Source organism: Ornithorhynchus anatinus, chromosome 2, assembly GCF_004115215.2.
Source record: "Ornithorhynchus anatinus isolate Pmale09 chromosome 2, mOrnAna1.pri.v4, whole genome shotgun sequence".
Taxonomy (NCBI): Eukaryota; Metazoa; Chordata; class Mammalia; order Monotremata; family Ornithorhynchidae; genus Ornithorhynchus; species Ornithorhynchus anatinus.
Window position 1 is genome coordinate 163,224,681 of NC_041729.1, and position 26,220 is coordinate 163,250,900.

At 53.1% G+C, this 26,220-nt stretch overlaps 1 protein-coding gene across 3 annotated transcripts in view; it reads left to right on the forward strand.

Annotated features, from left to right (window-relative positions):
- Nucleotides 1-26,220, forward strand: part of DNAI7 (dynein axonemal intermediate chain 7) — a 45,318-nt gene that overhangs the window by 3,144 nt on the left and 15,954 nt on the right. For all 3 annotated transcript variants that reach the window (XM_029057348.2, XM_029057358.1, XM_029057366.1), the window contains exons 2-10: nt 363-380; nt 3,686-3,776; nt 4,301-4,392; nt 7,177-7,278; nt 9,419-9,556; nt 11,507-11,653; nt 16,534-16,637; nt 19,544-19,835; nt 23,679-23,769. In XM_029057348.2, coding sequence (XP_028913181.1) covers nt 363-380; nt 3,686-3,776; nt 4,301-4,392; nt 7,177-7,278; nt 9,419-9,556; nt 11,507-11,653; nt 16,534-16,637; nt 19,544-19,835; nt 23,679-23,769 — 1,075 coding nt within the window. The remainder of the gene's footprint in view (nt 1-362; nt 381-3,685; nt 3,777-4,300; nt 4,393-7,176; nt 7,279-9,418; nt 9,557-11,506; nt 11,654-16,533; nt 16,638-19,543; nt 19,836-23,678; nt 23,770-26,220) is intronic.

A 26,220-nucleotide genomic window follows, 5' to 3' on the forward strand; every position in this document is an offset into this window, starting at 1 on the left:
GCTGTATGACTTGGGGCAAGTCGCTTCACTTCTCTGGGCCTCAGTTCCCTCATCTGTAAAATGGGGATTAAGGCTGTGAGCCCCATATGGGACAAGCTGATCCCCTTGTATACCCCCCCAGCGCTTAGAACAGTGCTTTGCACATAGTAAGTGCTAAGAAATACCACCATTATTATCATTCTTCGTATTAAAATGGGGATGAAGACTGTGAGCGTCGTGTGGGACAACCTGATCCCCTTGTATCCCCCCAGCGCTTAGAGCGGTGCTTTGCACATAGTAAGTGCTTAACAAATACCATCATTATTATATTATTATCTGTGTACTTTCTGACTTTTTCGTTTGCTCTGTTTTCTCGCCTCTAGGGTCGCAAAACTAAAAAGGTAGGTAGAGCTGTTTGATTGCCCTGAAACGGTCGGTTAGCAACGCTGTGAAATTTTCCGTGACCCTAACCCGAAGCTTTTTCTCGACCTCATTTTTTCTCTTCACATTTATCTCTTCACCTCGCCCCCTCCTACCTCCCCTCGCTCCTCTCCTACTGCAGCCCAGCCCCGCGCGCTTCGCTCCTCTAAAGCTAAACATTAGGCATTACCTCAAAAATTAGACATTAATATGAATAAACGGCATGGCGTAGTGGAGAGAGCCCGGGCCTGGGAGTCAGAAGGTCACGGGTTCTAATTCCGACTCCGCCACTTGTCTGCTGTTTGACCTCAGGTGAGTCGCTTCACTTCCCTGTGCCTCAGTTCCCTCATTTGTAAAATGAGGAATGAGACTGTGAGCGCCACGTGGGACAGGGACTGCGTCCAACCAGATTTGCTTGTAATAATAATGATAATGTTGGTATTCGGTCAGCGCTTACTATGTGCAGAGCACTGTTCTAAGCACTGGGGAAGACACAGGGTCATCAGGTTGTCCCACGTGAGGCTCACAGTCTTCATCCCCATTTTGCAGATGAGGGAACTGAGGCCCAGAGAAGTGAAGCGATTTGCCCACAGTCACACAGCTGATCGGTTGCAGAGCAGGGATTCGAACCCATGACCTCTGACTCCCAAGCCCGGGCTCTTTCCCCTGAGCCACGCTGCTTCCCTCCAGCGCTTAGTTCAGTGCCTGGCACATAGTAAGGGCTGAACATATATCAGCGTGGCTCAGGGGAAAGAGCCCGGGCTTGGGAGTCGGAGGTCATGGGTTCTAATCCCGGCTCCGCCTCTTGTCAGCTGTGGGACTTTGGGCAAGTCGCTTCACTTCTCTGGGCACCAGTTACCTCATCTGTAAAATGGGGATGAAGACTGTGAGCCCCACAGGGGACAACCTGATCACCTTGAATCCCCCCAGCGCTTAGAACAGTGCTTTGCCCATAGAAAGCGCTGAACGAATACCATTATTATTATTATTAAATACCATAATTATTATAAATGGCAGATTTGTACATGAGAGCTATGGTGCTGGGAGGGAGGGGTGAATAAAGGGAGCACGTCAGGGTGAGGCAGAAGGGAGTGGGAGAAGAGAAAAAGTGGGGCTGACTCAGGAAAGACCTCTGGGAGGAGACGGGCCTTCGATAAGGCTCTGACGGGAGAAAGAGTTCACTCAGTATTCATTCAGTAGTATTTCTTGAGCGCTTACTATGTGCAGAGCACTGTACTAAGCGCTTGGAATGGACAATTGGGCAACAGAGAGAGACAATCCCTGCCCAGTGACGGGCTCAGGGTCTAATCGAGTCACTGTCCGTCGGATTTGAGGAGGGAGGGCGTCCGGGCCGGAGCCGGGACGTGGGCGAGAAGTTGGAGATGAGATAGACGGACTCTTGGCCTACGGTGGCAGCAACGGAGGAGACCTTTTCAGTGACGTGTTGATCCATCTCGCGCCAGACCTTCTGAGATAATAATAATTATTACTATGATACTTGTTAAGCGCTTACTATGTGCCACAACCTGTTCCAGGTGCTGGAGTAGATTCGAGCTAATCAGGTCGGACACAGTCCCCGTCCCCCTTGGGGCTCACGCTCTTAATCCCCACTGTTCAGATGAGGGAACTGAGGCCCAGGGAGCTGAAGCGACTTGCTCCAGGTCAGCCAGCAGGCGAGTGGCGGAGCCGGGATCAGAACCCAGGTCCTTCGGACACCCAGGCCCGGGCTCTATCCGCTAAGCCAAGCTGCTCCTCGAAACCATCTGCCTCGCGGGATTTTTTTTCCATCCCTCATCCCATCCTAATCCCTAATGGGTTTTGTCCTGCGAGGCGCAGGTTCTCCGGAAATCATTTGTGCCAAAATTAAGAGCGGAACGGAATTGGTCATTTTCCGGGTTCGCCAGTCCTGCCTGCTCTTTCAGTACCAGAGGTAGATATAATCCTTGTTTCGAAAAGCCTTTCCGAATGTAAGCCTCGGTAAATATTAATAATGATGATGATGTTATTTGTTAAGCGCTTACTATGTGCCAAGCACCGTCCTAAGCGCTGGGAGGAGATTTAAGGTGATCAGGTTGTCCCCCTCGGGGCTCGCAGTCTTCATCCCCATTTTACAGATGGGGTCACTGAGGCCCAGAGAAGTGACCAAAGTCCCACAGCTGATAAGTGGCGGAGTCAGGATTAGAACCCACAACCTCCAACTCCCAAACCCGAGCTCTCTCCACTAAGCCACGCCGCTTCTCGAAATGAAGGTGTTTGCGAAGCGCTGAGCGTGTGCCGATCACTGTTCTAAGCCCTGGCGTAGCTACGAGGTAATCCAGTTGTCCACGTGGGGCTCCCAGTCTTCATCCCCATTTTCCAGATGAGGGAACTGAGGCCTAGAGAAGTGAAGTGACTTGCCCAAAGTCACACAGCTCATAAGCGGCGGAGCCGGGATTAGAACCCACGACCTCTGACTCCCAAGCCCGAGTTCTTGCCACTAAAGCCACGTATGAAGGAATGAATGAAAGAGTTTAGAAAAAGAGAGGGGTGACCGTCTCCGTGGACAAACCGGATTACCTCGTCCCTTGGATTCCCTCACGACACGGGAATTTTCTGCCTCGCCAACATCACAAAAACCCTTCCGAGAAGTCGGAATAAACGACTCCGTCGCACCCTTGGCTCCTTCAACGCCAACCTAGCGTACCTAGAGAGGCGGCGTGGCTCAGTGGAAAGAGCACGGGCTTTTGGAGTCAGAGATCATGGGTTCGAATCCCAGCTCTACCACTTGTTCATTCAATAGTATTTATCGAGCGCTTACTATGTGCAGAGCGCTGTACTAAGCGCTTGGAATGAACGAGTCGGCAACAGAGACGGTCCCTGCCGTTTGACGGGCTTGTCAGCTGTGTGACTTTGGGCAAGTCACTTCACTTCTCTGTGCCTCAGTTCCCTCATCTGTAAAATGGGGATTAAGGCTGTGAGCCCCACGTGGGACAACCTGATTCTCTTGTGTCTACCCCAGCGCTTAGAACAGTGCTCTGCACATAGTAAGCGCTTAACAAATACCAACATTTTTTTTTTTTCCTCTAGTTGGGAAGACCCTTCTCCTTCACATCTGTCAGACCACCCCCCTCCCGGCCTTCCAAACCTCCGTCTCCTCCAAGAGGCCTCTCGTTCATTCAGTCGTATTTACTGAGCTCTTCCCGTGTGCAGAGCACCGGACTGAGCGCTTTCCCGCCTAAGCCGTCTCCCCCCCCCTCTGTAGCTTGAATACGTGCCGACAGCCTCTTTCTCCCTTCTGACTTTTAAGAAGGCTGGTGGTTCCAAGAAAAAGAAACTCAGCAAAAGCGAACGAGTCAAAATGCAACAAGAGGAGGAACAGAAAAGACTACAGGAGGAAGGTGATGATGATGATGATGATGATGATGATGATGATGATGATGTGCCAAGCACTGTTCTAAGCGCTGGGGGAGATTCAGGGTCATCACAGTTTTAAAACACCATGGGTCGCTGCTAAATTTAGGGAATAATGACCTTGCGCTGTTCCACATCTGTCAGGTGGGGGTTCCTTACCCGTTCTCCGTCCCACATTCATTCACTCATTCAATCGTATTTACTGAGCGCTTACTATGTGCAGAGCACTGTACTAAACACTTGGGAAAGTACAATTTGGCAACAGATAGAAACAATCCCCGTCCAACCATGGGCTCTCAGTCTAGAAGGGGTAGATTGGGAGCTTCATGAGAGACCTGATGATTATTATTATCGTTATTATTATGGGGTCTGTTAAGCGCTTACTATGTGTCAAGCAGCGTTCTAAGCACATAATAAGCGCTCAGTAAGTACTATTGAATGAATTGAGCGATTTTAGGGCTGTTTTTATGGTCTCGTGATTTCCTGCTAATGATTGGCTTTCGTCCTGCAGAGGAAGCCCGATTCAAAGCTGAAAAAGAAGAGTCCGAGAGGCTTGAGAAGCAGCGGCTTGAGAAGGAGAAACAAGAGAAACTTGAAGCCAAAGTCAGTCCGTGACCTTTAAAATCCGAGTGATCTCTAACAGTGCATAAAAACTTTAACAGTTTCTCGTCTTCCAATTATATTGCAATAATAATAATAATAATAATAATAATGTTGGTATCCGTTAAGCGCTTACTGCGTGCCATGCACCGTTCTGAGCCCTGGGGGAGATACAAGGTGACGAGGTCGTCCCACGAGGGGCTCACAGTCTTCATCCCCATTTTCCAGATGCGGGAACTGAGGCCCAGGGAAGTGAAGTGACTCGCCCAAGGTCACACAGCTGGCAAGTGGCAGAGCCGGGATTCGAGCCCATGACCTCTGACTCCCAAGCCCGGGCTCTTTGCACTGAGCCTGTGTGCAGTAGGGGTTTTTTGAGGGCTTACTATGTTGCGAGCACTGTACGAAGCGCTTGGGAGAGTACGGTGCAACAGGGTTGGTAGGTGTGTTCCCTGCGCAGAGGGAGTTTACCGTCTAGAAGGGGAGACAGACATTAATAGAAATAAAAAAACTTCTGGGGTCCGGACATGAGTGCGGTAAATGGTGTGAAATGTGCACATACGTTAAATCCTAAGCACCCTGACTCTGTCATCCCCGTGTACATTCAGAGAGCTGAAGCAGCGTGGCTTAGCGGAAAGAACCCGGGCCTGGGAGTCAGAAGGACCTGGGTTCTAATTCTGGTTCTGCCAGTTGTCTGCTGTGCGATCTTGGGCAAGTCACTTCACTTCTTTGGGCCTCAGTGACCTCATCTATAAAACGGGGATTAAGACTGTGAGCCCTTTCATTCATTCAATAGTATTCATTGAGCGCTTACTCTGTGCAGAGCACTGGACTAAGCGCTTGGGATGGACAATTTGGCAACAGATGGAGACCGTCCCTGCCCAGTGACGGACTCACAGTCTAATCGGGGGAGACAGACGGCAGAGCAAAACAGAACAAAACCAAATAAGATAACATTATCAAGATAAATAGAATCAAGGAGATATATACCTCATTAACAAAATAAATAGGGTAATGAAAAATATATACAAATGAGCATAGTGCTGAGGGGAGGGGAAGGGGGAAGAGCAGAAGGTGGAGGGGAGGGGAAGGGGAGCAGAGGGAAAGGGGGGCTCGGTGTGGGAAGGCCTCTCGGAGGAGGTGAGCTCTCAGTCGGGCTTTGAAGAGGGGAAGAGAATGAGTTTGGCGGAGGTGAGGAGGGAGGGCGTCCCGGGACCGCGGGAGGACGCGGCCCGGGCGTCGACGGAGGGACGGGCGAGACCCGGGGACGGCGAGGAGGTGGGCGGCGGAGGAGCGGAGCGGGCGGGGTGGGCGGTAGAAAGAGAGAAGGGAGGAGAGGTAGGAAGGGGCGAGGTGATGGAGAGCCTCGAAGCCTAGAGTGAGGAGTTTTTGTTTGGAGCGGAGGTCGATAGGCAACCACTGGAGGTTTTTAAGAAGGGGGTGACAGGCCAGGAGCGTTTCTGCAGGAAGATGAGCCGGGCAGCGGAGTGAAGGATAGACTGGAGCGGGGAGAGAGAGGAGGAAGGGAGATCAGAGAGAAGGCTGACACAGTAATCCAGCCGGGATATTATGAGAGCTTGTACGAGCACAATTACCGTTCGCGTGGAGAGGAAAGGGCGGATCTTGGTGATATTGTAAAGTTGAGACCGGCAGGTGTTGGTGACGGATCGGCTGTGTGGGGTGAACGAGAGAGCCGAGTCGAGGGCGACACCGAGGTCGCGGGCCTGTCAGACGGGATGGATGGTCGTACCGTCCACAGTGACGGGGAAGTCGGGAAGAGGACAGGGTTTGGGAAGGAAGATAAGGAGCTCAGTCTTGGATATGTCGAGCTTTAGGTGGCGGGCAGACATCCAGGTGGAGACGTGCTGGAGGCAGGAGGAGATATGAGCCTGGAAAGAGGGGGAGAGAACAGGGGAGGCGTCGTAGATCTGTGTGTCATCTGCACAGAGATGATAGACGAAGCCTTGGGAGCGAATGAGTTCACCGAGGGAGTGAGTGTAGATGGAGAACAGAAGAGGGCCGAGAACTGACCCTTGAGGAACCCCGACAGTTAAAGGATGGGAGGGGGAGGAGGAGCCCGCGGAGGAGACCGAGAAGGACCGGCCAGAGAGATGAGAGGAGAACCGGGAGAGGACGGAGTCCTTGAAGCCGAGGTGAGATAAGGTGTGGAGGAGGAGGGGACGGTCGACGGTGTCAAAGGCAGCCGAGAGGTCGAGGAGGATCAGAATGGAGTAGAAGCCATTGGATTTAACAAGAAGGGGGTCACGGGTGACCTTTGAGAGAGCAGTGTCAGAGTGGAGGGGGTGGAAGCCAGATTGGAGGGGGTCCAGGAGAGAGTTGGAGTTGAGGAATTCAAGGCAGCGAGTGTAGACGACTCGTTCGGATAAGAAGGGGAAGTGGGGTGGAGAGAGGGTTTTTTTAGGATGGGGGAATCGTGGGCGTGTTTGAAGGCAGAGGGGAAGAAGCCGTCTGAGGGTGAGCGGTTAAAGATAGAAGTTAAGGAGGGGAAGAGGGAAGGGCCGATGGTTTTTATAAGGTGAGCGGGAATGGGATCCGAAGCCCAGGCGGAGGGGGTGGCGTTTGCGAGGAGGGAGGAGAAGCCCTATGTAGGACAGGGACTGTGTACAACCCGATTACCTTGTATCTATCCCAGTGCTTAGTATAGTGCGTGGCACATCGTAGGCTCTTAACAAATATCACAATCATTGTTATTATGTTTATTATTATTGTGGCGGTTTCTTAAAGGTAAGACGGAATAACCCATCCACCCATTTGTTCTCTCGCCAACAGGATTTAGAAAGGAGAAGTGATGAACTTGAAGAGCTGTATTTATTGGAGAACTGTTATTCTGCCGCAGAGAAGTGGAGAAAAGAATCTCATGCACAGGCTAAGGTCTGGTTGCTCCGATTATTTATGTACTCGACTAGATAATAATACTAATGTTGGTATTTGTTAAGCGCTTACTATGTGCAAAGCACTGTTCTAAGCGCTGGGGGGATACGAAGTGATCGGGTTGTCCCTCATGGGGCTCACAGTCTTCATCCCCATTTTACAGATGAGGTCACTGAGGCCCAGAGAAGTGAAGTGACTTGCCCGAAGTCACACAGCAGACAAGTGGCGGAGCCCGGTTTAGAACCCATGACCTCTGACTCCCAAGCCCGGGCTCTGTCCACCGAGCCACGCTGCTTCTCTGCTGATAAGGTTTGGGCTGGTTTTCCCAAGTGTTTAGTACAGTGCCCTGCCCCTCAGAAGCACTCAGTAAATACCCCCGATAGGTTGTGAGAAGCAGCATGGCGTAGTAGATAGAGCCCGGGCCTGAGATTCATGAAACTCATGGGTTCTAATCCCGACCCTGCCATGTATCTGCTGTGTGATGTTGGGCAAGTCCCTTCACTTCTCTAGACTATCAGCTCTCTGCGGGCAGGGAATGGGTCTGTTTATTGTTCTATCGTCCTCTCCCAAGCGCTTAGAACAGTGCTCTGCACACAGTAACTGCTCAATTAATACAGTTGACTGACTGACTCTGATCCCATCTCCGCCACCGTTCACCCAGTCCTCTGACTCCCAAGCCCGTGCTCTTTCAGCCAGCCCGTCAGTCATATTTGGTAAGCGCTTACTATGTGCAGAGCACTGTTCTAAGCACTGGGGTAGATACAGGGTCATCAGGTCGTCCCACATGAGGCTCTCAGGCTTAATCCCCATTTTCCAGATGAGGTGACTGAGGCACAGAGAAGTTAAGTGACTTGCCCACAGTCACACAGCTAACAAGCGGCAGAGCTGGGATTCGAACCCATGACCTCTGACCCCAAAGCCCGGGCTCTTTCCACTAAGCCACGCTGCTAAATGCTTGGAAGCATACGACAGAAAGGTATAACAGGCACAGTCCCTGCCCACAAGGTAAAGTTTACCTCCTTGTGGGCAGGAAAGATGTCTAACGGGCTTTAGTGGAAAGAACCCGGGCTTGGGAGTCAGAGGATGAGGGTTCTAATCCTGACTCTGCCACTTGTCTCCTGTGTGACCTTGGGCAAGTCACTTCACTTCTCTGGGCCTCATTTACCTCATCTGTAAAATGGGGATTAAAACTGTGAGACCCACGTGGGACAACCTGATTACTTTGTATCTGTTCCGGCGCTCGGGACAGTGCTTGGCACACAGTAAGCACTTAAGAAATACTATTATTAATTTATTAACTTCATCGTTTTGAACTCTCCCAACTGCTCAGTACAGCGTTCTGCATCCGATAAGTGCTCGGTAAATATCTGTGTAGACACAGATAGATCAGAGTTTTTGCTTGACTGTAACTGATAGTTTGGACCTTATCATTTCTTCCCTTTTTTATGGTATTGGTTAAGCACTTACTATGTTCCAGGCGCTGTGTTAAGCACTGCGGTAGATACAAGCTGTGGGCTTGTCACTTCACTTCTCTGTGCCTCGGTCGCCTCATCTGTAAAATGGGGATTAACTGGGCGCCTCACGTGGGACAACCTGATTGCCCCGTGTCTCCCCCAGCGCTTAGAACGGTGCTCTGCACATGGTAAGCGCTTAACAAATGCCAACATTATCATTATTATTACAAGCTGATCGGAGTGGACACGGTCCCTGCCCCACGTGGGGCTCACGATCTAAACTTCCTTTTTACGGATGAGGTAACCGAGACACTGAAGTGAAGTGAGTCGCCCGAGATCACACAGCGGACAAGTGACAAGCCAGGAATAATAACGTCGGTATTTGTTAAGCGCTTACTATGTGCCGAGCACCTTTCTAAACCCTGGGGTAGACAAAGGGTAATCAGGTTGTCCCTCGTGAGACTCACAGTCTTAATCCCCATTTTACAGATGAGGTAACTGAGGCACCGAGAAGTCAACTGACTTGCCCGAAGTCACGCAGCTGATAAACGGCAGAGCCGGGATTGGAACTCACAACCTCCGACTCCCAAGCCCGGGCTCTTTCCCCCTAAGCCACGCTGCTTCCCAACCCCTAGGCCACACTGCCCCTCTCTCATTATCTTCCTTTGCCGGTTCTCGCTGTGCAGTGGGAGGAATTCACCCGCTGTGTTGACACCCCCGACCCGACCTTACCGCGGGAGATCAACACCTTCATCAGCCTGTGGAAAGAAGAACAGAATGAAGATATAGAGACGGTGATGCAGAAGGGAAAATCGGTGCTAAGCGTGAGTGTTCGGCCATTCTCTACTTCTTCGCCCCGTGGGCTAGACGTCCCGGCGGTTGACAGACTGAAGAACTCAAAAAGAGAGACTGGATTTTGGGTGCCTTGACCGCCAGCAAGAAGAATAATAAAAAGTGATATCTGTTAAGCTTTTTATTCATTCAGTAGTACTCATTGAGCGCTGACTATGTGCCGAGCGCTGTACTAAGCGCTTGGAATGGACAAATCGGGGTAACAGATAGAGACGGTCCCTGCCCTTCGACGGGCTCACGGTCTGATCGGGGGAGACGGACGGACGAGAACGATGGCAGTGAATAGAATCGAGGGGAAGAACATCTCATGAGAACGATAGCAAATCAATAGAATCGGGGTGAGGTACATCTCATTAACCAAACGAATAGGGTAACGAAGATATATATAGGGGGCTTACTATGTGCAGAGCGCTGTACGAAGCGGTTGGGAGAGTACGATACAACAGGAAACGGACACATTCCCCGCCCCCGGGGAGCTTATCGTCTAGAGGCAGGGAGACAGACATGAATAGAAATACGTAAATTACAGATGTGGACATAAGTGCTGTGGGGCTGGGAGGGAGAAGTGAATAAATACCACATTAATGAAAGCCCTTCTCCTATCCGGCCTCGATTATTGTATCAGCCTCCCTGCCGACCTCCCCGCCTCCCGTCTCTCCCCACTCCGGTCCCTACTCCACTCTGCTGCCCGGATCATTTTCCTTCAGAAACGTTCAGACCACGTTTCCCCGCTCCTCAAGAGCCTCCAGGGGTGGCCCGTCCACCTCCACGGCAAACAGAATCTCCTCACCGTCGGCTTTAAAGCAGTTCATCTCCCCCTGCCCCCTCTTCTCTCCCCTCCCCGAGCACTAATGCCAACCAACTCACCGTTCCTTTTCACCACTGACCTCTCGCCCACGTCCCGCCTCTGGCCCGGAACGCCCTCCCTCCTCGGATCCCACAGACAATTCCTCTCCCCCGCCTTCGAAACCGTCCTGAAGGCCCACCTCCCCCAAGAGGCCTTCCCTGACTAAGCCCCACTTTTCCTCATCTCTCACTCCCTTCTGCGTCCCCCTCGCGCTTAGATTCCCCCCTCCCTCAGCCCCACAGCATTTATATCCATATCCGGAATTTATTAAATTCATTCATTCATTCAATAGTATTTATTGAGCGCTTACTATGTGCAGAGCACTGGACTAAGCGCTTGGAATGGACAAACCGGTAACAGATAGAGACGGTCCCTGCCCTTGGATGGGCTTACGGTCTAATCGGGGGAGACGGACAAAAACGATTAAATGAATATCTGTCTTCTCCTCTAGGCCTTAAGCTCACGGTGGGTAGGAAACAAGTCCGCTATATTGTCCTCTCCCGAGTGCTTAGTACAGTGCTCTGCGGACGGCAACCGCTCAATAAACAAGACTGATTGATTAAACCCCATTTTATAGACGAGGTAACTGAGGCACAGAGAAGTGAAGTGACTTGCCCCAGGTCATATAGAGGGCAAAAGGCAGGGCCGGGATAATAATAATAATAATAATGATAATAATGATAATAATGGCATTTGTTAAGTGCTTACTATATGCCAAGCACCGTTCTCAGCGCAGGGGTAGATACAAGGTGATGAGGTTGTCCCACGTGGGGCTCGCGGTCTTAATCCCCATTTTACAGATGAGGTAAGTGAGGCACAGAGAAGTGAAGTGACTTGCCCAAAGTCACACGGCTGACAAGTGGCGGAGGTGGAATTAGAACCCCCGACCCCTGACTCCCGAGCCCGGGTTCTTTCCACTAGGCCACGCTGCTTCTCCAGTTCCAATCGCATGTTTCGGAGATGGTCCGTATCTCTTTTTCACGGCTTCCTCGCCCCACAAACCGAAGGGGCCCATCCCCATTCTCCCCTCCCGCTTGGCTCCGCCGATGAATTAACCCCGACGTCCCGTTTTCAGCTAATTGAGAGGCTGGAATTGGTCTTAATGGAAACCCCGCTTCACGAGCTGAAAGAGAAGAAGATGACGCTGCACCAAGAATCGATCGTAGAAATGCGGGAGCTCCTTTACAGTAAGTTCGAGGTGGCAACGGAACGCCTGCTTAAAGTAAGTGCTCCTCGTCGGAGATTTTCATTTCCTAGAACAAAGGCTGTGGATTATTCGGTGTTTCTGGGGGATGCTAAGTCGGAAACTGCAAAGTCTCACCGCGGAGCGGTAAACGAGCCTCACCTTCTGACCCTGGTCGAGTCACTTCACTGCTCTGGGCCTCAGTCGCCTCATCTGGAAAATGGGGATCGAGACTGTGAGCCCCATTTCATTCATTCATTCGGTCGTATTTATTGAGCGCGTACTGTGCTCAGGGGACTGTACTGAGTGCTTGGGAGAGTACACGGTAGCACGGCTCAGTGGAAAGAGCCCGCGCTTTGGAGTCAGAGGTCGTGGGTTCTAATCTTGGCTCCGCCACTCGTCTGCTATGGGACTCTGGGCGAGCCGCTTCTCTTCTCTGTGCCTCCGTCACCTCATCTGTAAAATGGGGATTAAGGCTGTGAGCCCCACATGGGACAACCTGATTATCTTGCATCTACCGCAGTGCTTAGAACGGTGCTTAGTACATAGTGAGCGCTTAACGAATGCCATCGTTATTAATAATAATGATTATTATTATTTAGCCTCCATACCCAAACTACCTACCCTTGATGACAAAATAGACGTCCTCGACAGCACCCTCTCTACTGAACTCAACTCGCTGGCTCCCCTGTCCCCTCGTCGCTCTCGCACCCCTAACCCACAGCTCTGGATCACCTGCACCGTCCGCCTCCTTCCCTCTTGCGATCGAGCCGCAGAACGCCGCTGGCCGAAATCTAGATGTCGGGCCGACCTGGCCCGCTTTAAGTTTACCCTTGCCCGCTTTAACTCTGCCCCCGCCTCCGCCTGGCAAAACCTGGAAAGAGCCCGGGTTTGGGAATGAGAGGTGATGGGTTCTGATCCCGGCTCCGCCGCTTGCCAACTGTGTGACTTTGGTCAAGTCACTTCACTTCTCTGGGCCTCAGTGACCTCATCTGTAAAATGGGGCTGAAGAGTGGGAGCCCCTCGTGGGACAACCCGATGACCTCGTATCCCCCTCCCAGGACTTAGAACAGTGCACGTAGTAAGCGCTTAACAAATACTTTCATCAAAACCGATTGTCTACCCTATGCCCATTGTTCTCGCCTGTTCTTCCGGACATTTAACTCCCTCCTCAAACCCCCGTCCCCCCCGCCTCCCCCATGCCTTGCCCCCAGTGAGCCGCCCACCTACTTTATTAAGAAAATCGACACCATCAGGATTGAGCTCCCTAAAACTGCCCCTCCCCCCTCCTCAGTCCCTCCCCCTTCCTTCCCCATCTTCAGAGTTCCCATCCTTCCCAAAAGAATCCGCAGAGGAGAGCTCCCGCCTCCTCCCACAAGCCCCCCCCCCCCCCCCCCCCCCCCGCCTGCGCTATCCGACCCCATCCCTTCGCACCTCATCGAAACTCTCACCACCTCCTTTCTTCCCTCCCAAACGGCCATCTTCTACCGTTCGCTCTCCAAGGGCTTCTTCCCCACCGCTTTCAAACGGGCCCACGTGTCCCCCGTCCCCCAAAAAGCCTCCCTTGACCCCACGGCTCCCTCCAGTTATCGCCCCGACTCCCTCCCGCCCTTCCTTTCCAAACTCCTAGAACCAGTCCGTCTACCCTCGCCGCCTTGAATCCCTCAACTCCGACTCTCTCCCGGACCCCCTCCCGTCTGGCTTCCGTCCCCTTCGCTCCGCAGAAACCGGCCTCTCCGAGGTCCCCGATGACCTCCCTCCTGTCAAATCCGACGACTCCTACTCCGGCTTAACCTTCCTCGACCTCTCGGCTGCCTTTGACGCCGCGGCCCGCCCCCTTCCCCGGGAAATGTTATCCGCCCTTGGCTTCACTGACTCTGTCCTCTCCCGGTTCTCTTCTTGTCTCTCTGGCCGTTCACTGTTCATTGTCTCCTTCGCGGACTCCTCCTCTGCCTGCCACCCCCTAACTGTGGGGTCCCTCCAGGTTCGGTTCTGGGTCCCCCCCCTTCTATTCTCCATCTACACCCCCTCCTTTGGAGAACTCATTCGCTCCCAAGGCTTCGACTACCATCTCCGTGGGGATGATTCTCAAATTTACCTCTCCGGGCCTGCTCTCTCTCCCTCTCTGCAGTCTCGCACGTCCTCCTGCCTTCAAGACATCTCTACTTGGATGTCCTCCCGTCGTCACCTCAGACTGAAAATGTCTAAAGCGGAGCTCCTTCTCTTCCCACCCAAACCCCGTCCTCCCCTTCGCTTTCCCATCCCTGTAGACGGCACCGCCGTCCTTCCCGTCTCCTCCCCTCTGGACCGGGAGCTCACTGTGGGCAGGGAATGTCACTGTTTATTGTCGCACTAGACTTTCCCAAGCACTTAGTATAAGTGCTCTGCTCACAGTATGCGCTCGGTGAATATTATCGGACGTGCGACTAAACCAACAGTCAACGGACACGTTCCCTGCCCACAACGAGCTTACAGTCTAGAGGCGGGGAGACCGACGTTAATGTGAATAAATGAGAGATGTGGACGTAAGTGGTGTGGAGCTGAGGGGGGGGCGAAGAGCAAAGGGAGCAAGTCAAGGCGACGCAGAAGGGAGTGGGAGAAGAGGAAAGGAGGGTGCAGGCAGGGAAGGCTTCTTGGAGGAGACGGGCCTTCGGTAAGGCTTTGAAGCAGAAGCGGCGCGGCTCAGTGGAAAGAGCACGGGCTTTGGAGTCAGAGGTCGTGACTTCGAATCCCAGCTCTGCCACTTGTCAGCTGGGTGACTGTGGGCGAGTCCCTTCACTTCTCTGAGCCTCAGCGACCTCATCTGTAAAATGGGGATGAAGACTGCGAGCCCCACGTGGGACAACCTGATTCCCGTGTCTACCCCAGCGCTTAGAACAGTGCTCTGCACCTAGTAAGCGCTTAACAAATACCAACCTTATTATTATTATTAAGTGGAGGAGAGTCACCGTCTGTGGGATTTGAGGAGGGCGTTTCAGGCCAGAAGCGGGACGTGGCCCAGGGATCGGCGGTGGATAGACAAGATTGAGGTTCAGTGAGGTGGTTGGTATCAGAAGAGCGACCTGGACTGTGTCCATTCTTATTAGTTTGTATTTACCCCGGCACTTAGTACAGCATCTAGCACGTAATAATCGCTTAACGAATACCGTTCAACCACAATAACTCACCGGTCATCCACCGGAGAGAAGAGCTCACCTACGGTAGTTGCCTGGGAGTCAGAAGGACCTGGGTTCTACTCCTGGCTCCGCCACGCGTCTGCTCTGTGATGTTGGGCGAGTCACTTCACTTGTCCCGGCTCAGTTGAAAGAGCCCGGGCTTGGGACTCAGAGGTCAGGGCTTCGAGTCCCGGCTCTGCCACTCGTCAGCTGGGTGACCGTGGGCGAGTCACTTCGCTTCTCTGGGCCTCGGTTCCCTCATCTGGAAAACAGGGGATGAAGACTGTGAGCCTCACGTGGGACGACCCCATGACCCTGTCTCTCCCCCAGCGCTCAGAACGGTGCTCTGCACCTGGTAAGCGCTTAGCAAATATCGACATTATCATTTTTCTCTGGGCCTCGGTTCCCTCATCTACAAAATGGGGATTGAGATTTTGAGCCCCACGAGGGACGGGGACCGTGTCCAACCCGATTGGCTTGTATCCACCCCAGCGCCTAGCACACTGCCTGGCGTAGGGTAAGCCCTTAATGAATACCCCAGTTGTTATTATTATTATTATTATTATTATTATTAAAATTATTGCAACACTTCGTTTTCGAAACCCCCGAAAGCCCACTGTACACTGCCCGCTGAGTTTTTTAGCTCGCAATAGCCGTAACTATTGTCTCTGTAATTATAATACGTGACGACCGTCTCTATCTGTTGCCGACTCGTTCATTCCAAGCGCTTAGTCCGGTGCTCTGCACAGAGTAAGCGCTCAATAAATACTATTGAATGGATGAATGAACTAATGGCTCCACTTGGGAAGTTTTCGCCTTCCCCTCTGGTTCCATCCCGAACCCACTGGACTGTGAACTCCTTGGGGACAGCGATCGAATCTGCCACCTCCCTTCATTCCATCGATCGTATTTCTTCGGTGCTTACCGCGTGCAGGGCGCTGTCCTAAACGCTTGGGAAAGAACAACACGGGATAGACGCATTCCCCGCCCACAGCGAGCTTACGGTCTAGAGGGAGGGAGACGGACATCAATAAAATAAATAAAATTACAGTGACGATTAGAACTCTCCCGGTGCTCCGCACACAGTATTTTGTAAGCTCTTTGAGGGCAGGGATCGTGTCTCCCGGCGCTGTTCGTGGTATTTATGGAGCGCTTATTCTGTGCAAAGCACTGTACCCAGCGCTTGGGGGAATACGACGCAACAGCAGACACATTCCGGCCCACGGTGGACTCACGGTCTAGAGAGGAAGACAGACATTGATATAGATTAATAGATACATAAATAGTAATCAGAATAATGGTATTTGTTAAGCCCTTACTTGTGGGCCAGGCACTGTACTAAGCGCCGGGATGGAGAGAAGCAGATGGCTCACCGTCTCGATCCCCGTTTTACAGATGAGGAACTGAGGCCCAGAGAATAATAATGATGACGTTGGTATCTGTTAAGCGCTTACTACGTGCAGAGCACCGTTCTAAGCGCTGGGGGAGATACAGGGGAATCGGGTCGTCCCACCTGGGGCTCACGGTCTTCATCCCCATTTTACAGATGTGGTAACTGAGGCCCAGAGAAGTGAAGTGACTCGCCCACAGTCACCCAGCTGACGAGTGAATCCGAACCCCCCACCTCTGACTCCAGAGCCCGTGCTCTGAGCCGCGCTGCTTCTCTACCCACTCCACCGTGCTGCCCAGTACAGTGCCCTGCCCGTAGCGAGCTCTCGACATTACCGTCGATTTACCCATCGATGAATTGCTTTCCAATTGCAGCAGGCCAGCGCTATGGTCGACCCCGACAGCGGAAACATGGAGAAGGTCATTCGGGGAGAAGACGTCACCTTCTGCATCTGGGCAAACCTCAAGAAGAATCCAAAGTAATAATAACAATCGTGGTATTCGTTAAGCGCTCACTGTGCGCCAGGCACTGTACTGCGCGCCGGGGAGGACGATAATAATGTTGCTGTTTGTTAAGCGCTTACTATGTGCAGAGCACCGTTCTAAGCGCCGGGGTAGGTACGGGGGTCATCAGGCCGTCCCACGTGAGGCTCACAGTCTTCATCCCCATTTTCCAGACGAGGGAACTGAGGCACGGAGAAGTGAAGTGACCCGCCCACCGTCACACGGCTGACAAGTGGCAGGGCGGGGATTCGAACCCACGACCTCTGACTCCCGAGCCCGGGCTCTTTCCATTGAGCCACGCTGCTTCTCTTCAAGGATACAGGGCCCGCACCCTCCATCCCCCTTTTACAGATGAAGGAGCTAAGGCACGGGGAGGTCAAATGACTCGCCCGAGGTCACACGGCAGGCAAGTGGCCGAGCTGGGATTAGAACTCATGACCCTTCATTCATGCGATAGTATTTATGGGGCGCTTCCTATGTGCGGAGCGCTGTACTAAGCGCTTGGAAATGGACAGCTCGGCAACGCAGACGCGGGTTCTGGCCACCGCGCCAGGCCGCCTCCCCGCTGCAATCAGGTAGCCGACCGATTGTACGTCTTTAATAATGTTGGCGTTCGTTAAGCGCTTACTGTGTGCAGGGCGCTGTTCTGAGCGCTGGGGGAGATACAGGGTGAGCAGGTCGTCCCACGTGAGGCTCCCGGTCTTCGTCCCCATTTTCCAGATGAGGGAACTGAGGCCCAGAGAAGCGAAGTGACTCGCCCACGGTCGCGCGGCCGACAAACGGCGGAGCCGGGATTCGAACTCGTGACCCCCGACTCCCAAGCCCGGGCTCTCTCCGCCGCGCCGCGCCGCCTCCGGCAGCGTGAATGGGTGGATTCGGAACGGAGGCCGGATTCTGGCGGAACGAGTGGAGGTCCCACGGCTGCCGGGTCTGGGCTTCACCTACGGGGCCTCGCTGCCGTCCGTGCTGCCGATCTGTTGGTCAGTTGATCGGTCGATGGCGTTTATTGAGCATTCACGAGGGGCAGAGCACCGTGCTGAGCGCTTGGGAGAGTACGATGCCACGGAGCAGACCTGTTCCTTAAGCGCTTACGAGGTACCAGACCCCGGACCGAGTCTGGGGAAGGAATAAGATTGGGAAACAGTGTGGCTCGGCGGAAGGAGCCTAGGCTTGGGAGCCAGAGGTCACGGGGTCTAATCCTGCCTCCGCCATTGGCCTGATGTGTGATCTTGGGTAAGTCACTTCACTTCTCTGGGCCTCACTTATCTCCTCTGTAAAATGGGGACGGAGACCGTGAGCTCCGTGCGGGACGGGGGACCGTGTCCAAACTAATGCGCTGAATCTCCCCCAGCGCTCAGTACGGTGCTTGGCACGTAGTAGGCGCTTGACGGATACCACAGTTATTAGTGATTATCATAATCGAGTGTGATGTCCCGGCCCGTCATGGGGCTCTCGGTCTAGGTCAGAAGGGGGAGAGGCACGGCGGCCTAGTGGAGAGCACCCGGAGGGTGTCGGAAGGTCATGGGTTCTAATCCCGACTCTGCCACTGCTCTGCTGTGTGACCTTGGGCAAGTCACTTCACTTCGGTAGGCCTCAGTGACCTCTCACCCGGAAAACGGGGATGGAGACCGTGAGTCCCAGGTGGGAACAGGGACCGCGTCCAACCCGATCGGCTTGTTTTCCGTCCCCAGCGCTTAGTACGGTACCTGCCACGTAGGAAGCGCTTAACAGTTCCTACCACTATTAATATTATTCTTCATTCATTCATTCATTCATTCATTCATTCATTCGTATTCATTGAATAATAATAATAATAATAATAATGTTGGTATTCGTTAAGCGCGTACTACGTGCAGAGCACTGTTCTAAGCGCCGGGGTAGATACGAGGTAATCAGGTGGTCCCACGTGGGGCTCACAGTCTTCATCCCCATTTTCCAGATGAGGAAACTGAGGCCCAGAGAAGCGAAGTGACTTGCCCACGGGCGCACAGCTGACAAGTGGCAGGGCAGGGATTCGAACCCATGACCTCTGACTCCAAAGCCCGTGCTCTTTCCACTGAGCCACGCTGAGCGCCTACTGTGTGCAGAGCACTGGACTGAGCGCTTGGAAAGTACAATCCGGCGACAGACAGAGACCGTCCCTGCCCAACTACGGAAGAGAAGCCGCGTGGCTCAGTGGAAAGCGCCCAGGTTTGGGAGTCGGAGGACGTGGGTTCTACTCCCGCCTCCGCCTCTTGTCCGCTGTGTGACCTTCACCTCTCCGGGCCTCGGCGACCTCGTCTGTCAAATGGGGATTCCAACCGTGAGCCCCAGGTGGGACAGCCTGATGACCTCGTATCCACCCCAGCGGAAAGAGCCCGGGCTCGGGAGTCGGAGGTCATGAGTTTGGGCAAGTCACTTCTCTGTGCCTCAGTTCCCTCTTCTGTAAATTGGGGATTAAAACCGTGAGCCCCACGTGGGACAACCTGATCACCTTGCGTCCCCCCCGGCGCTTAGAACAGTGCTCTGCACATAGTAAGCGCTTAACGAATACCAACGTTATTATTACCCCAGCGCTTAGAAGAGCGCGTGACACCCAGTCAGCGCCTCGCTAATACCATCGTTACGATGAAGCAGCGTGGCTCAGTGGAAAGAGCCCGGGCTTCGGAGTCAGAGGTCACGAGTCGGACCCCCCGGCTCTGCCACTCGTCAGCTGGGTGACCGCGGGCGAGTCACTTCACTTCTCTGGGCCTCAGTGACCTCATCTGTAAAATGGGGATTAACGGCGAGCCTCACGTGGGACGGCCTGATGACCCTGTGTCCACCCCAGCGCTCAGGACATAGTAAGCGCTTAACCAACACCGACACTATCATTACGATCTGATGGTCACGACTATCCTAGGTACAAAAACGTCACCTTCGGGGACACCCAGATGGGGATGAGGCTCCCCAAGTTCCTGACGGTGAGCGACATCGCGCTGCGCCTTCTGCACACCCACTTCGACCACCTGTCGCCGCTGAGCGCCCTGACGCCGCTCCCCAAGATCGAGCCCCCCGAGCGGCCGGCGCCGGACGCGGACCGACCCCCGGCCCGGGATCCCGGCCGAGCCCCCCAGGAGGGAGAGCCGGAGCCCCGGGACGACCCGGGCCGCCCGCCGCCCGCCGACCAAGACGATGGGCTGGAGGAGCAGATGGTGAGCTGCTGCTGAGAATAAGGATAATCGCAAGAACGGGGAATGATCGTCTTCGTTGAGCCCTAGAAGCTCAACTGGTTGCTCCTGCTGATAATAATATATAATGATAGTAATAATGGTATTTCTCCAGCGCTACTATGTGCCGGGCACTGGAGACGACAGCAACCTCAACAATAACAATGATGATCCTGGTTTTCGTTAGGCCGTAGATGCTCTTCTAGTTGCTGCTGCTGCTGCTAATAACAATAATGATGATGGTATTTCTCAAGTGCTACTGTGTGCCGGGCACTGGAGACGACAACAACCTCAGCAATAATAATGATGCTCGTGGTCTTCGTTGAGCCCTAGATGCTCTACTAGTCGCTGCTGCTGATAATAATAATGATAACGATGGTATTTCTCAAGTGCTACTATGTGCCGGGCACTGGAGACGACCACAACCTCAACGATAATAATGATAATCGTGGTCTTGGTTAATAATAATAATAATAATAATAATGGTATTTCTCAAGTGCTACTATGTGCCGGGCACTGGAGATAACAACCTCAACAATAATAATAATAATCGTGGTTTTCGTTAAGCCCCAGATGATAATAATGATGATGACGGTGGCATTTCTTAAGCACTTACTATGTGCAAAGCCCTCATCTAAGCGCTGGGGAGGATACAAGGTGATCAGGTTGTCCCACGTGAGGATCGAACTCTACATCCCTATTTTCCAGATGAGGGAACTGAGGCACCGAGAAGCGAAGCGACTCGCCCAAAGTCGCACGGCTGACAAGTGGCGGAGCCGGGATTAGAACCCATGACCTCCGACTCCTAAGGCCGTGCTCTTTCCACTGAGCCGCGCTGCTTCTCTACTAGGAGATAACAGAGGCTCTACTAGTTGCTGATAATAATAATAATAATAATAATAGTAATAATGGCATTTCTCCGGGGCCACTACGTGCCAGACACTGGACGTAACCACCTCAACGATAATGATGATGATGATCGTAGTCTTCGTTAAGCCCTAGATGTCTACTAGTTGTTGCTGGTAATAGTAATAATAATAATAGTAATAATGGTATTTCTTAAATGCTTACTATGTGTCAGGTACTGGACATGACAACAATATCAACTGTAATAATGATAATCCTGGTCTTCACTGAGCCCTAGATGCTCTTCTAGTTTCCACTGCTGTGCTAATAATGATAATGATAATCATAATAGTAGTAAGGTGTTTTTAAGCGCTATGTGCCAGGCACCGGCGATGATAACAACCGCAAGGATAATAATGATAACCGAGGTCTTCGTTAAGGCCTAGTCGCTCTACGAGCTGCTGCTCCTGCTAATGATAATAATAATAATATATAATATGCCACAAGTATCCCCCCCCACCCCCCCCCGGCAGTGCTTAGAACAGTGCTTGACACATAGTAAGCGCTTAACAAATGCCACTGTTGTTATATAATAAGAGGCTGTTAGAAGCAGCAAGGCATAGTGGCTAGAGCATGAGCCTAGGAGACAGAAGGTCCTGGGTTCTAATGCCAGCTCCGCCCCTTGTCTGCTGTGTGACCTTGGGCCAGTCACTTCACTTCTCCGGACCTCAGGTCCCTCATATGGAAAATGGGGATGGACACTGTGAGCCCCACCTGGGACGGGGACTGTGTCCAACCTGATTTGCCCGGATCCACCCCAGAGCTTAGTACGGTACCTAATTTAATTAATGTTGGTATCTGTTAAGCGCTTACTATGTGCAGAGCACCGTTCTAAGCGCTGGGGTAGACACAGGGGAATCAGGTCGTCCCACGTGGGGCTCGCAGTCTTCATCCTCATTTTACAGATGAGGTAACCGAGGCACAGAGAAGTTAAGTGACTTGCCCACGGTCACACAGCTGACAGGTGGCAGAGCTGGGATTCGAACTCATGAGCTCTGACTCCAAAGCCCGGGCTCTTTCCACTGAGCCACGCTGCTTGCTTACCTAGCACGTAATAAGCCATTAACAGATACCATTGTCATTAGCATTATTATTATTATAAGCTCTTAACAAATAACAAAATTATTACTATTTGCAGAACCTTTTAAATAGCCATCAGAGGGCGTCGAATACAATCATTTGGTCAAATGTCTAAGTAACATTATTTGCGCTGCTTAATACTCTGCCTACATGTGACCTTTTGGGTACAGAGAGCAAATCAGTCGATGCTATCTGTCGAGCGCTTACTTTGCGAGGAACACTGGACTAGGTGCGAGAGAGTTACGATACGGTTTTTTTTTAAATGGTGTTTTTTAAGCGCTTTCCTCTAGACCGCGAGCTCACTGTGGGCAGGGAATGTGTCTGACGTTCTAGTGTACTCTCCCAAACGCTTAGTACGGTGCTTTAGACACAGGAAGCGCTCAGTCGGTGCAGTTGAATCGAACGAACGCCAGCCAGGCGCCGTACTAAGCACCGAGGTAGACGTAAGCCGGTCACCTGTCTCCCTCGAGGCTCACAATCCTGAGCCCCGATTTACGGATGAGGGAACTGAGGCACAGAGAAGCGTCTTGCTTCATTTCTCTTCTCCCACCCCCTCCCGTGTCACCCTGACCCGCTCCCTTTCTTCATCCGTCGGAGCTCGTGGGCTCGAATCCCGGCTCAGCCGCTTGTCAGCTGGGTGACTCTGGGCAAGTCACTTAACTTCTCTGTGCCTCGGCGCCCTCATCTGTAAAATGGGGACGAAGACCGCGAGCCCCACGTGGGACAACCCGATCCTCTTTGTATCCTCTCCAGCGTTTAGAGGTAATTACTGAATGAAGTAAGCGCTTAACAAATGCCATCGTTATCTGTTGCCGATTTGTCCATTCCAAGCGCTCAGTACAGTGCTCTGCACCTAGTAAGTGCTCAATAAATACCACTGAATGAACGAATGAAGGAACCCCCCTTCCCAGCCCCTCACCGCGTATGTCCGTGTCCGTCATTTATTTATGCGTATTCATTCGTTCATTCGGTAGTATTTATTGGGAAGCGGCTCACTGGAAAGAGCACGGGCTTTGGAGTCAGAGGTCATGGGTTCGAACCCCGGCTCTGCCACTTGTCAGCTGTGGGCAAGTCACTTCACTTCTCGGTGCCTCGGTGACCTCATCTGTAAAATGGGAGTTAAGACCGTGAGCCCCACGTGGGACATCGCGATCCCCCCGTGTCTACCCCAGCGCTTAGAACGGTGCTCGGCACGTGGTAGGCGCTTAACGAATACCGACGTTATTATTAGTATTTAATGGGCGCTTACTATGTGCAGAGCACTCTGCTGAGCGCTGGCAATGGACAAATCGGTAACAGAGAGAGACGGTCCCTGCCCAGTGACGGGCTTACGGTCTAATCGGGGGGGGGGGGGGGAGACGGAAGGACAAAACCGATAGCGATAAATAGAATCGAGGGGACGAACATCTCATTACAACAAGAGCAGCGAATAGAATCAAGGCGACGTACCCCTCGTCAATAAAGTAAACAGGGTGACGACGATGTATGGAGCCGAGCGGACGAGGACGGTGCCGAGGGGGTGGGAAGGGAGAGGGGGAGGAGGAGAGGGACGGGGGGAGGGTAGAGGGAGCAGAGGGGAAAAGGGGAGCTCAGTGCGGGAAGGCCTCCTGGAGGAGGCCGCCTTTGAGGAGGGATCTGAAGAGGGGAAGAGAATGAGTTTGGCGGAGGTGAGGAGGGATGTCCGTCTGTGACCTCTTTGAGGGCGGCGAATGTGTCTGTTTCCTATTGGATCGTGCTCTCCCAAGCGCTCGGTGCAGTGCTCCGCACACGGTAGGGGCTCGGTGACTACGCCTGGACGAATCAACTGTGGCATTCCGATCACGAATTCCTTTGCGCACCCAGAGTCTCGCTTTCGACGGAGAAGGGGTGGAAGAGAGAGCGGGAGAGGAGGTGGAGAAGACGTCAGCGAGGGAACGCCTTTCTTCGCTCTCAGGTATCTTCCCGAACAGCCGCTCGACCTGGCACGTCCGGAGGCCGGAGGCCGGAGGCGATCGGCGTCGCGGTAGTCGTTCGTGTCTTCACGACAAGAAGGACGGCGTTAATGACGATGACGGTTTCTGTTAAGCGCTTCCTGTGTGCCGAGCACTGCGCTGGGCGCTTAGTGTCTCCAGAGTGATTAGCGTCTCTGGATTGTGAGCCCCCTGCAAATGTATGCCACCGGCGTATTCTTTCCCAGAGCTTCCCGCGGTGTTCTGCCTGTAGTGAGAGCTTCCCAGAGAGAAGCAGCGCGGCCCGGGCTTGGGAGTCAGAGGTCATGGGTTCGAATCCCGGCTCGGCCGCTGCGGGACCGTGGGCAAGTCACTTTACTTCTCGGCGCCTCAGTGACCTCGTCTGTCAAAGGGGGATTAACCGGGAGCCCCACGTGGGACAAGCTGATGACCCTGTCTCTACCCCAGGGCTTAGAACAGTGCTCGGCACATGGTAAGCGCTTAACAAATACCAACGTCGTTGTCCAGGCAGTCGTATTTATCGAGCTCCTATCGTGTGTAGAACACTGTGGAAGCAGCGCGGCTCAGTGGAAAGAGCCCGGGCTTGGGAGTCAGGGGTCGTGGGTTCGAATGCCGGCTCCGCCGCTCGGCAGCCGGGTGACTTTGGGCAGGTCACTTCACTTCTCTGGGCCTCAGTGACCTCATCTGTAAAATGGGAATGAAGACCGTGAGCCCCACGTGGGACGAGCTGATCCCCTCGTACCCCCTGCCCCCGGCGCTTAGGACAGTGCTTTGCACGTAGGAAGCGCTTAACAAATACCACCATTATTATGATTACTAAATGCTCGGGAGAGGACAATATAACAATAAACAGGCACATTCTCTACCCGTAACGTATACTCCGATTACTAACACCGACGACGTAAAAGTAGTCAACCGGTGAGCGTTTACTGTATGCACAGCACCGTACTGAGCGCTCGGGAGAGTGCAGTACGGCGGCGTTGGTAGACACGTTCCCCGTCCCTAGGAGCTTACGGGGGGGGCGTATGGTGCTTGACCATCCTCAGTGGAAAGAGCCCGGGCTTGGGAATTAGAGGTCATGGGTTCGAATGCCAGCTCTGCCGCTCGTCGGCTGGGTGACCGTGGGCGAGTCACTTCACTTCTCTGGGCCTCAGTTCCCTCATCTGTCAAATGGGGATTAAGTGTGAGCCTCACGTGGGACGACCTGATTCCCCCGTATGTCCCCCAGCGCTTAGAACTGTGCCCTGCACGGAGTAAGCGCTTAACAGATACCGACATGATTATTAAAGGCCTTGAGCACTGCTGTACCCAGCTCTTCTGCACTCTACTAAGTGCTCGGTGAACCTTAGAGAGGAGCGTTAAGTTCTTTCTCCCGTCCCTTGGCCGTCCCGTTTTCTCCTCTGGAATGGGGTTCTGAGCCCGGATGGAGAAGCAGCGCCGTGCGGCGGGTAGAGCACAGGCCTGGGAATCAGCGGGTCGTGGGTTCTGATCCCGGCCCCGCCACCCATCTGCCGTGTGACCTCGGGCGAGTCACTTGGCTTCTCTGGGCCTCGGTCCCCTCATCTGTCAAATGGGGATGAAGACTGCGAGCCCCAGGCGGGACGGGGAATGCGTCCGACCCGATGGGCTTGAATCCACCCCAGCGCTTAATACGGTGTCTGGCACGCAGTAAGCGCTTACCACATACCGCGATTATAATTGTTATTAAATCCTTGGGCCTCGGAGTTCCACCCTCTCCAACCCACCGGCTCTTTTCCTTTTCTCATTCACTCATTCAAGAGGATTTCCTGAGCGCTTCCTACGTGCAGAGCACTGGACTGAGCATTAGGCAACAGATAGAGACCATCCCCGCCGGGTGACGGGCGCGCAGTCTAATCCATCGTTTCCGCTGCCTTCCCGGGGCAAGTCGGGGCCGCCTCCTCCGGGCTCCCAGTGTGGCCGGGGTTGCTCCCGTGGGGGGAAATCACCGTCTGCTGACGTTGGTGGGTTTCTGAGAACCGGGCAGATCTCTTCCCCTCTCCTCTAGTGACGGGGACAAGGGGAGAGGGATTTTTCACGGAGCCCCCTCTCCCCGTTCCTCAATCCTCCATGCCAGGGGTGATCTGTGATTAGGGTCCTTGGGTTGGGAAGGAGGAGTAGGCTCTTCAAACGGTGGCTCAGATCATACCCTGAAGCTTAATAATAATAATAATAATAATAATAATGGCATTTGCTAAGCGCTTACTATGTGCCAAGCACAGTCCTAAGCACTGGGAGAGATACAAGATCAGGTTATAATAATAATGACGTTGGTATTTGTAAAGCGCCTACTACGTGCGGAGCACCGTCCTAAGCGCTGGGGGAGATACGGGGTCATCGGGTCGTCCCACGTGAGGCTCACAGTCTTCATCCCCATTTTACAGATGAGGGAACTGAGGCCCAGAGAAGCGAATGAA